Consider the following 12,136-nt stretch of genomic DNA (forward strand, 5'->3'; position numbering starts at 1 on the left):
GTTAGTGTGATGCATCTAAGTCTGTATCTTGATACACTTCGGCAGAAGTTTTCACAAAAATGTGGTTTTGTGGCTCCTGGATAAGACAAGCCCCACGAAACCATCACCTACGTAGTGACCACGTTATGCCTTTCCGACCACTTGAGGTTCTTTAGAACTGTGAGCATACATTTTATCATTTTGCTTATTGTAGTGATCTGTAATCGTAAAAAAATTTTATTGGTAAAGAGGATATTCCTGGGCTACTTGCGCATTGCGACAGAAGACTAAGCGTCTTATCAGTGTGCTCCTTGTACTATAAACAAAACCAATTTTAAACCAGCGTAAAACGTGAATTATCATAATATTATTTATTTTTACTGATATTTCAGATGATGTTGATAATATCTACATGAAGATACATTATCAACGTTTGGTATCAGCTCATTTGATAATGAAAGGGATTATCAACACAACTATAAATATAATAATTTGAAACGTTATGTTAGGTACAATTTGGCGACAAAAACGTAAATTTGATAAGCGCCGGCTATCACACAACAATCATGTTTATGCACTCCGCTTTAAATTGCCTTATCTTAAAGCGACGCGGTGTCATGAAACTTTTTATGACTCTAACTTTTGTTTCTTACTTACAACCGCAGCTTAAGGGGTAATCCTTTGTGGTAGAGTCCTTTACTTCTTAGTTTGGTGCTACCAAGTTGTATGAACTTTTTATGCGAAAGTGGTCAAATGGCAAGATAATTTGCACTATAAAACTGCAGGTTTTCCTGTCTTGTGAAAGGAAAATCCTTTAACAATCTGGTACTATAAAATATGTGAGTTGCGCAAAGTTTTCCCCATGTCAACTAAGTTTCGATGAAATTAGTGATAGAAATGTCGCGCACAGTTTTCCGAACCCTTCTAACAATCCTAATTGATTTGTTGAGGGCGGAATTGAAACCCGAAACATTCGTGAACAACATAGTTTTATTCCAGTATCTTATGGGCTTGGATGTGAGATGAATGTTGATATAATATGTTGTAATTTCATTCGTGGAATGAAGGTCAAAATGTCCGGTGAGGATATAAAAGAAAAGACGTGACGTATGTGCTTGGTTTGATTGTGATAGATCAAACGGATCGTGTTGCGTGTATGTGCAGAGATGCTGATGATTAATCAATCAATCAATCTCCTTGATACAAAAGATATGTTTCGGTTTATATTGATAGAAAGGTTTTCAATAATGAAACGCTGGCAATATAAATCTGCATGTTTAAGGGAAAGGTATATATATCTATACATATTATTTATATATGCTGAATTCCGCGAATATGTACTTTACGAGCTTTTTTGTAACAAAAATACAAATATCAAATACAAAGTAACAAAAACAAAATATGCAAGAAAATTTCACGAGTTGTGATTTGGATTTGTGAGTTGGATACGAGTTTTTAATTATAAAAACATAAAAGTATTAATTATAACAGATTTGATGGTACCACAATTTTATTGATCTGCGCAAACCAAAATTTACATAGATGGAAATCTATCAATATTTGTGTACTTAAATACCTATATCAAACGAATATAGTGTTTGAAGCCTACATAGTTTCAGATGTTCATTCACATAAGCTACGTACCTCTATAATCTCTTGAAATAATAAAGTTACACTCTGTGGGCCTTCGGGATAATCCAGTCTATTTTTCGAAAGTAACCGTAAAGTTTACACCTGGCAATGTTTATTCACATGCTCTGACCAATAGACATTTTATTGCTATACATTGTTGTTGTGTTTCTGCTATTATAAGTGTTAATTAATATTTTGCATTAGAATGCACAAGTTCTGCGGAAATTTTTGGAAATATTATATCTTATGTTACTCAGGAAGAATACTATACTTACTAATGAATATATAGTAGTGAATATTTTAAACAGGTCTACTACTTTTTAAGATTATTACTTTTAAATATTTAAGTTACAAAATAAATGCAAAGATTATATATATCCTATAGATATGATATATCCCTTTAATATTAGTATACATGCATAAAAGACTGAATCTAAATCAGTCGAATTACGCAGTTAATTTATAAAGTTACGCACTTAAAATAATACTTTTTCTTTTCATCACATCGTAAACACAATTAGAAAGAAAGAGATGAACTAATACGAAAACTAGGCAACTTTTACTTGGCTACACCGAGGTTATTAAAATAAAAAATTACTGATATGGTAACTGTGTATGTTAGTAAATCTATATATTTATATACACATACGCGCGTACTTAAAACATAATGGAATTGGTAATATGATAGGAAATTTACTATTATAAATTTTGAATCATACAGCTAGGTTAACAGTTAATATCAATTTGAGCTAATCCAATAATAGTAGGCTTTCACGCTTCAAGTCTCAAGTTGGAATTTCAAGTTATTTGACAAAACCTTGAAAAAAATAGCCTTAAGCCTAATTCCTAAGACAGACAAAAATTTAAATTTATAAGGTTTCTAGATAATTCCAAAAAATACCAATATTGATAGTATTAGGGCAAGCTTTTAAGAAATTGTGCCTCTCGTTACTTTCATAATATTTTAATTGTTATTAACGAATATTTATAAATACCAAGTTTTTAACTACTCATTGTACATTCAAACTAGATATTTCAACCAAACGATAGCGAGTTTTTGTTTTATTATTATTTCTCAAACAGAACGATGGGTCGTGCCCTATATCTGTAATGGGTCTACATTATAGTCTACATAGTTAAGCGAAAATGTCGGGGCGATTTGCAAGTACGATAAAACTACCGCGTCCTACGGCATATAAGAACGTTAATTATTCTAAGAAAAATAATGATAGGCATTCGTTAAGGTAACTGTTAATTACGCTTTTATCAATCCCTGGTCTAAAAATGTTTGCAACCTAATAAAGCGCTATTCCGTAGCAAAATATTTATCAAAGAAAAATAGAAAATATGTAAGCTAATAAACCAAACTCGAATGTTATAAAGAGGAAAAAATTCTTGCTCGTTAGATATAAACGGAAAGGAGTTATTCATCTTATATTGTTAAATTTATATCGACCATTAGACAAAGTATAATTTAATTCTGGTGGTTTAGTTTCCCGGAAGTTTGTTTATAGGTTGAGTTGGTTTATATTAATATCGGTGTTCAGTCTTTCTATGTCTAGTTCTGCTGAACGTTTCATATAGTTTATAATATAAGATAGATAAATAAAGTTGAAAGAGCTTTTGCCTATGGATATTTGTTGATGCCTATTGGACTGTGTGATAAGTGCCATTTTATTTCACCCATGCAAAATCTATTTAATTTCAGTCTATAATCGGGATTTAAAATTACGGTACCATTACGTAATTTGTAGCCTATTTGTAAAGAGAAGGAAGTAGTTAGATAGAGGTATTGTGGTTTACCACGATGCAAGTGTAAATGAGAATGTCAAAATATGTGAACCCATCCCACCCTACCATCCTGCAACCACTCTATCACGCAGAAAGCATGTTTAGCCAAAATGATAGCTGAAATTTGTTTCCTGTCTCGTTTCTGTACAATGACGATTTTGAAAACTACTGGAAATTCAAAGCCTGAAATCATTAAAGAAAATTCTTTTTTTATGCATGTTTATGCAGGAATCACCCACCTATTGATATAATTACACAATCTACTACACGGATATACATAGTAACGGTGTAAGAGATTGTCGCGTTCGTATATTTTTATTAATAATTTTGAGTGTTTCATATATTTAATTATATTACTAATAATAATTAAATCAAATAATATATAATGGTTTTTTGCTTTGTATTGTCGTTTTATCTCTACAAATTTTATTGTATAACTTACAGTAACATATGCATGGAAAAGGCTCTTAGACATTTCAATATTTTTGACAGTTATGAAACATATATGTTATTGATGTTGATACGATTTTGATAGTCATATCGAATATCTATTGATACTATACTAAAGTATAGTTTACAATGTGTTCACAAAATGTCTCCAAAATTTAATACAATATGTATTGTTGTTACTATTTAATTACGTCGCATAATCGACTTTAAAAACTCATGCCATATCCGCCCTTAAAATTATTTAAGCTCTTCCCATCATAAAACAGGAAATATGATCGTGTAAATGGTACATACTGACAGGTACGTGATGCGAATAAATGTTTTAGGGCGACACGTAAAAGACATTGTATTCAATTGCTTTGCATTAAAAGTATATTGAAAAGTATACTCGTACGCAACGATTAAATTGCTTAAATTGATTAAATTTCTAGCTGATATTGTATAAAACTTTCTAATGTCCGTGTTATCAAACAATTGTTATTATATATTTGCAATTTTACGGTTTGATTAATAGATATACTAAATAATTAAGTATAATAAGATACCAATAGACTAAATTAATCAGTTACAAATATCTCTCCCGATGTATGTTTTTGACAACAGAGTTACCGTTATACTGTTGCTAATTAAATTATATCTAACGGTACGCAAATGATTGGAATTTTAAGAATTTCTTTAATTTCTTAGACGCGAAAGGAAATCAAAGGTAGTTGTCGAAACGAGCTTCCGAATATAATTAAACTTATTTTTACTAAAAAGGTTAAGTAGGCTTATTTTAAATAAATAAATTTTGCATGTCACTCAATTTCATCACTTTGTAACTCAATTTCACATAAACGGCTGGGCGGATTTAAATTTTATTTATATGTCTATATTTGATGTGTCTGAGTCGTTGATTAAGCGATAAAAATGCTCCAAATATGTTAAGATTTCGATTAAGAAGTTTGAATACAATTTATTTTGTAGCAATTTGACTTAAACCGGTGACTATCGACACACTGTTCACCTAAATATAAGTAGCGTTTATTGGTTTAGAAATCGGAAACAAATATTGCCGTACTATGTCTGTGTCAATGGTTTTTTCGTGGCGTAAATATTGTAGTATCAAAGTGAAATATTATATCAAACGATGCTGGATAAAAGCTTGCGCATTTCGATATGATGGATGCAGTTGTCATACTGGCGAGTCCAGGGCTGAATGTATCCATATATTTTAATGAATTAAAAAGGTATATGTCCCTTTTTCATAAATCATCTGTCCCTTCTGTCTTTTCAGCACAGGGAATACACATATTGATAGTAAGAGACAAGAGATATCTTGAGTTAATATATAAGCTTAATAGCTTAAGACTTTATCTGTTCAAATTGTAAAAAATTAATAGTTTATTTTATACCATATATCAATAAAAATGATATACAATGTAATTTAAGTAAATACACACACTTTTAATAAAACATCCAAGCTCTTCCATAAATTTGATATTAATACTTGTATTGATAGTATAATTGTTGCTTCGTCTGTTACAATGCTGACTGTAATGTTACATTATAACCTGCACTGTAAAAATACTACTTCCTGAATGAAGTAAAACGTGTGAAACGTACATACGTCCAAAGCGCCTGGCTTGGTCCCGAAATATAATTCTTTGACCTCTACTTAAGTACAAAAAAAAACATACATAACATACATATACATGTAACGCTGTGTTTGTAAATCAGAAATACAATAATTATGTCTGAATGCTTTAAAAGTATTTACTGTCTTTCACTGTATGCTTTTATATAATGATTTCATTAATTAGCTTGTATTTATTAAAATGTATGAAAAATTATTGTTTTTTTATTAAAATACATTCATCCATCCCTGTGTACAGCTTAGCCGGTTCAGTTAAGGTCATTCATCAAGCCATCACTACTTTTGCCAACTGATAGCGTACACTTCTGGGAATAATCAATAAACATTTGATACTATATTTTTTAAATATTAATGTACCCTCATGTTTTATTTAATATATAGATTTAGTACTTTATATATGTGGGCTACCAGTGAAGCAGTTTTTGGTTTACTTAGGGTCAGTTTCACAATGTCCGGATAAGTTCTAAATAAGCTATTTATTACTTATTGGTAGGATAAACACTATTGTTGCGTTTCACGACTGTCAGTCACCGCTATTCGTCATGAAACGCAAAGTATCTTATTCGGAACTTTTAACTTCCGAATAATTTATGTGTTGCATAGCTATTTGGTACTTTATCCATACATTGTGAAACAGACCCATAAAGTCATAAATTTTAGTAATCCTCAATCGACGCAGGTTAGACACTAACAAATATTTTAAAATAAAGTAATGTATTACTCATATTTATTTAGATACGAACAAGCTAATGCCTAACGACAGGTAATGAGAAACGTTAATGTCGTGTTAAATAAATTACGTTTCCACAGACGGAGTTCGAACTCGCAATCTGAGTCGCTGAAACACCAGTCTAATAATGCTTACATTAAATCACCGTCATTTTCAAAAGGTATAGCAGATAAATTAAGTAAATCCTACCCATATAAACAATTTTAGTATACAATTTCCCGCTTTTTGACTCACACAGTGAATTTGCGCCCAGTTACGCACTAATTAGTAATTAAATTCTGAAATAAACTTGAAAATCCACTAAAACAACGCTACAGCTTAATGAAAGGCTCAAATGAAAGCTAAAAATATATGAGGTTGATGTTCTAGCAAAATAAACAATGATAGCACGTTTATAAAGCTCATAAAAGGAAAATCTAAAGGCATCGTTTTGGTTCGCTTTAAAAATGCATAGAAAGCGCGCTGATTTCCAGTCAGAAGAGTACCATACAAATGGGAGCCCAACGTACTTTATAAGAGAAACAAATGACCTCACGCCAACGATAAAATGAGGAAAGGATTTGTAAAGAATGCATGCTAAGCTTCTTATCAATTCTTTTAAATTATTTACATGTTCCAGTATCTGTAAGAGATTTAAATTTTACCAATTTTATGTTATTTAATTCGTTGATCAGGATATGTTTATGTCTATATTCAAACATCAAATTCCACGTATATTAAAATCCTAATCATTTATAGCTATTGAATGAAAATGGAACCCAGACTGTTTAAAAATTAATACATAGTACAATAAAGATACCAATATAAAACCTCATTCACCCAAACTGCTCATACAATGAAATTATAGGTGCTTATTTTCCTTTAAAAGAATATACGACAGCAAGATAAGTGGGAACGCATGAAAACGGTTGATAAGCGAAATGAGCCTGTGCCGGCGGGACGCTAGTTTGGCTTGGGGAAATTCATTTAATTTTATGCCATGTCACATTTTTTATCTGAATTCGCGAAAACTACTGAAAATATTTTAAGTTCACGACCGTAAGCCAAGAGTCATGACGTTTTCGCGAGCATTAATTTTTAAACTGATAAAGCTTGGTGAGTTTTGCACTTGATGTAATTACATTTTTTATGTCAAAAAGAACACTGACGTTGCACTTCTATGCCTGGTATCAAAGATTTGCCTATTAGTTAAAGAAAAAATACTTTTTTAACGGATTGAAGTTATGCATTATTGTAAACTTGTAATTATTTAAACATAATTTTAAATGTAACCGACGTTTGGCGTGCTTTACAGCGTCGTCACGGTGACTGAGACAAAGGGTGTTAAATGTCAAAAAAGTATCACAGCTGTAGAAAATTATTTATTTCCCCGGGGTTGGTATCGACTAAAAGATGTAGGGTTTCTGCAGAAATTGCTCACGGTGTCCTCCATTTTCGCGGATTGTTTGTGTTGAGATTTAAATTAGGAAATCATAATGTATTATTATGTATATATATATATATATTAAATTTATATAAATATATATAAATGTGTAAAAGTTGTCTATTAGTTTTCAGTGAACAAAATATAATGAGAAAACCAAAACGGCTCAGAGCTCTGAGAGCCTCTTACGTTGACTTATAAAAGGAAAGTTTATATAAAAAAGAAATATTTGCAATCAGAGCTTAAAAATTATTTACCTTGTAGTAAGTACGTTGCAAATACGTTATCTCAATAGATTATTTAGATGGTTATTATGATCAAGCTATTTAGCATCACTTGTGATCACTTCACACTAAAGTTATCTGATAACTACAGAGACTTAATTTGGAGTACACTTCATTTGCCAATATCCTTTGTAGTTGCTATGCTAAAATCTGTGTTCGCTTTAATACATTGCGTACTAGTTAAATAGTGCTCACCATGTGGAATAAATTAATAAAATAGCCAAGTCATTTTATGCTAGAGTTATCAAATTCTAATTTTTCACTTAAATTCCTAAAATGCCAGTTACGCACGTATATATAATTGAATAAATAAGTCGATAAATTTCCGTTGTTTATTTTAAGTAGTGTAGTTACTGTGTAGACATCTGCGAAATCCGATCCTAGTTACGATAACTCATGTGTGATACGTATGAGTATTTCGAACTAATAGTTACAATACAAAGCAATTGTCTGCTTCAGTGTATCGTTATAGTGTTGCACGGATTCTACAGTGCAGTTAACGGTCTGCATAAACATATAAACACTTGAACAATAGACCCTGAGACTGGTGAAAATCAAACAATCGATTGTCAAACCCATCTCACATAAACACTTCCGCTTCAGTAAATATTGATATATTCTCGCAAAATGCCCTTAAACAGGTTAATGTAAGCTCCGATTTAGCAGACAACGCTCGTCGATTTACTTCCATTTGAGAAGACCTATTCTAATTCCACGCTTGATAATACGAGCGAAATAGCAAAGCACTTCGAAACATTTACTTTGCAGTAAGACACGGGAGCGGTGAAGTGTGCGTTTTGTAACAGATTTACTGTAACGAAGCTTGTTAGTGTGCATTTGTTGCATTGTCAGGTGCAAGGACGACGCCTTGCAAGGGAGAGGCAAATGGAACTAATGAGTCCGCTACTGTTGTATGCATTTCTAACACTTGTGCCGCAAGCGCGAGGTGAGAAGCCACGCTTTGATTTACTTTTACCCTTTTCGTTACTCCTTGAGGTACTTAATTAAAATTTCTGCAACGCTCATACTTGCTTCGTTAGCACACTTCTATTATCACAGTATAACTAGGTTATCTTCCTAGTTCCTCGTTACTTTTAAATTAAAATTGACTGTACAATTTTTCAGGAAAAAATAAAATTGGATATTCGTATTATGATACAGCCAATGATACGATAACGAAAAAGCGGGTAAACGTTGGAAAAAATATAATGTTAAATGTTAATATTGAAGCTAATAATAATAAAGCGAGTGATTTGCAGGCTGTGTTCACGGATCCATCTTGCAAAAGCTGCGTTAATTGTATGGAACGAGTTGTAAAAGCTCACAAAGTGCATCGCCTTTCAAAAATTAGGGACGATGACATTTACCAGCTTTTGACAAAGAAAAATAATAAAATAAAAGAGAAAAGAAGCGTTCATTTCCAAACAAAAGGCGAGAAGAAATCGAAGAAAACTAAAGCGAAAAAGTCAGTTTCAGTAATAAAATATAACGAGAATGGTGAAATATACGCGCTGAAGGTGAAAGAAACGAACAATCAATTAATATCAGAATCGAACGTAACACGAGCTATTTCTACGACGTGCCAAGTTTACAGCATACAAAAATCTTTACCCTGCGAATCGCCCGAAGCTGATTTAATTCTGACGGCTTCGAAAAGAAAAACAAACAAGAAAAATAAAAAGGTACAAGGAAAAAGGGAAACGAATGTGCCCACTGAAGAAGCGGTGATTGCGTCGGTGTTTAGAAAGAGGCTCGTCGATAACTCGGAACTACAAGAGCATTATATGACTTCGCTCGAAGAGTATGTGATGTATTGATTTAAAATTTAATCTGTAAATAAGACTGGACGAAATGTTTAAATTGTTGCTGATTTAAAATATAAAACTTTGCTTATAACAATGGTTTTGTGTATATTATTACCTGACCTTATTTTGTATTCTCTCTGTGTGAGATGTCTGAATTTTGATATCTGAGAAAAAAGTTGTTAGAAAATTTTATAAGAAGTCTTTCTTGTATATATTTAGACACGAAATTTCTTCAAACTTAATAGAATAATAAAATATTAATAATAATTTAACACATAGTTTAAAAATATTATAATAAGTGTTCATTTAATACTCGCTCTTGATTGGCAGTGTTAACACGTAAATTCCAATGTGTCATCATATTCGGAACCTGTCAATACCTCACAGATTGTGGTATGATTAATTACCGTAAATAGTAGTAAATACATTCTTAATATTTTTTTTATGGTATCAATAAAGCAAAAAAAAATATTTTACGGTGTTCATCGTGATGTCTTGGTAGACAAAAAGTAATCATAATCAATTAATTAACAATGTTCTTATATACATTTATACCATTAGGTCAAATTCTGTATGAGTTTTGTGATCATTTATTTTTCTTAATAGACTAGGAGGTGATCAGCCTTCTGTACTTGTGACACACGCCATCAACTTATTCGGTCCAATGCATGACTTTCCTCACAAGATGTTTCTTGACCGTAGAAGCAAGAGTTAATTAAAAAAAAATAGGCACGTAGACAGAAAATCCATTCCCCTAGCCTGTCCCAAATTGTCTACGATCTCAGGGATGAGAGTTCGACAATGAAACCACTAGGCCAAAATTACACTGATAAAATTACTAACGATGGCCTTATCGACCTTGCTAGCTAATTTTAGACTTAGTCTTGAATTAACTATGTGAATACAGATCGGTAACGTGCAGTTCCAGCGATCAATCCAATGAGTTATTCTTTATTTAAACCCACTAACAAGGCCACATATCAGTAAATAAAGAAAGAAAAGAAAGAAGTTACATATATTATCATATATACATATATATAATACAAACGTGTGGCTTCGATAATTAGTACAGATAGTGAACACAATACTTATTGTTTACCAAAGTTAGCAAAGGAATGGTGATATCGGAATGCTTTTCCTGTAATCATAAGGCGGTCTGAAATAATACCAAGATCGATTGGGCCCCGCAGCAGAGTATGGGGCTTAAGCCACACTAATAATAAATTTCTTATTAAAAGCAGTAAAGACTACTTGAATAAGACGTAATGATTTGATCCATAAAGGTCACGTCTTGAAGTTCCCTTTTATCAGCACATACTTGCTCACATCTTAACCGAAAAACTTCTCTTTGAACAGTCTAACTAGTTCAAACAGCGGATAAAATTAAAAGTTAACTACCGCAAATGAAGTGGTACATTTCAATACTCTTGTTATATTTATTAAATGTATATATAATTTTATCGAATTATTTCTACACATATATTCTATTATATGTATATGATACAATGTTTTAATGGAACCGACTAATATGACAGAAACAACATAAATTACAAAACAATACAGAGAAACCTAAATATACAACAATGTTATAGATAAACGCTAAACGAATTGTCCTAAAAAGTATAAACTAAGTTACTTAATAAAACATTAAGAACAATTAGGAGTATCGTCCGTTGGCTAGTGTCTTGTTTTTTAACATAGACTTGCTATTAACAGTATGCTTTTCACAAAGCAAAATATTATTCAGAACTATCGAAAGATCCTTGAATTTATAGAAGGGTATATCTGTTTTCAGTATCCGCTTAGAAACTTTATGCAAACCTGTACAATCGATTTGCGATTAGCTTCGCTGTATCTATTCTGATACTGTTTTATCATTTGTTTATTAAACTGATCCTTAACCCTTGTTTAAAGTGAATTTTGTCACCAGTGTTTATAATAGCAAGAAGTTGTGGCAACATTAATATGTTTGCAAACACGAAACAATTAGCGATCCTGTCATCGTTACAGTATGCGACACCTGTGACGCATTAGTCCCACGTACGCCCCACAAATTAGGGGTCATGTGAATATGCCCCAATTGAGTTTTTAAACTTTATACTGGAACTTTTATTGGTGTAGAGTAACAAAAGCCACGGGGCAGATCTACGTATTCATTAATCATGCTGGCAAGTATATATATTTGTCATTTTACGACATCATTTTATAGATAATTTACCCGAATAGATTATATACTCTTACAAATCTGATATCAGAGATGATATTTTGGAGAGGAATAAGTTGAGACAAATAAATAATATTTAACGGATAGCAGGCCTCATACTTTGTTTATAGGTTGTTATTATTTAAGGGGGTAATTTAATTTATTATTAAAAATGACAAGTATGTTCTTTTGTAAAATATGAG

General features: G+C 31.7%; 1 protein-coding gene across 1 annotated transcript; it reads left to right on the top strand.

Annotated features, from left to right (window-relative positions):
* Nucleotides 1-876: 876 nt before the first annotated feature.
* LOC111004422 lies at nt 877-9,742 on the top strand. Its single transcript, XM_045628324.1, has 4 exons — nt 877-996; nt 8,778-8,871; nt 9,051-9,112; nt 9,185-9,742. The coding sequence occupies exons 1-4, from the start codon at nt 877-879 to the stop codon at nt 9,740-9,742; spliced, it is 834 nt and encodes a 277-aa protein (XP_045484280.1).
* Nucleotides 9,743-12,136: the final 2,394 nt, after the last annotated feature.

The sequence above is a fragment of the Pieris rapae genome, chromosome 5 (genome assembly GCF_905147795.1).
Source record: "Pieris rapae chromosome 5, ilPieRapa1.1, whole genome shotgun sequence".
NCBI classification, from domain to species: Eukaryota; Metazoa; Arthropoda; class Insecta; order Lepidoptera; family Pieridae; genus Pieris; species Pieris rapae.

What these genes read in the sequence shown, in the direction of transcription:
- LOC111004422 (XM_045628324.1), top strand. Translation starts at nt 877, where the DNA reads ATGTCGCGCACAGTTTTCCGAACCCTTCTAACAATCCTAATTGATTTG. An exon ending in ACTTGTGCCGCAAGCGCGAG is followed by an intron (nt 8,872 to 9,050) that starts GTGAGAAGCCAC and finishes ACAATTTTTCAG; the next exon opens with GAAAAAATAAAATTGGATAT. An exon ending in ATACGATAACGAAAAAGCGG is followed by an intron (nt 9,113 to 9,184) that starts GTAAACGTTGGA and finishes AGTGATTTGCAG; the next exon opens with GCTGTGTTCACGGATCCATC.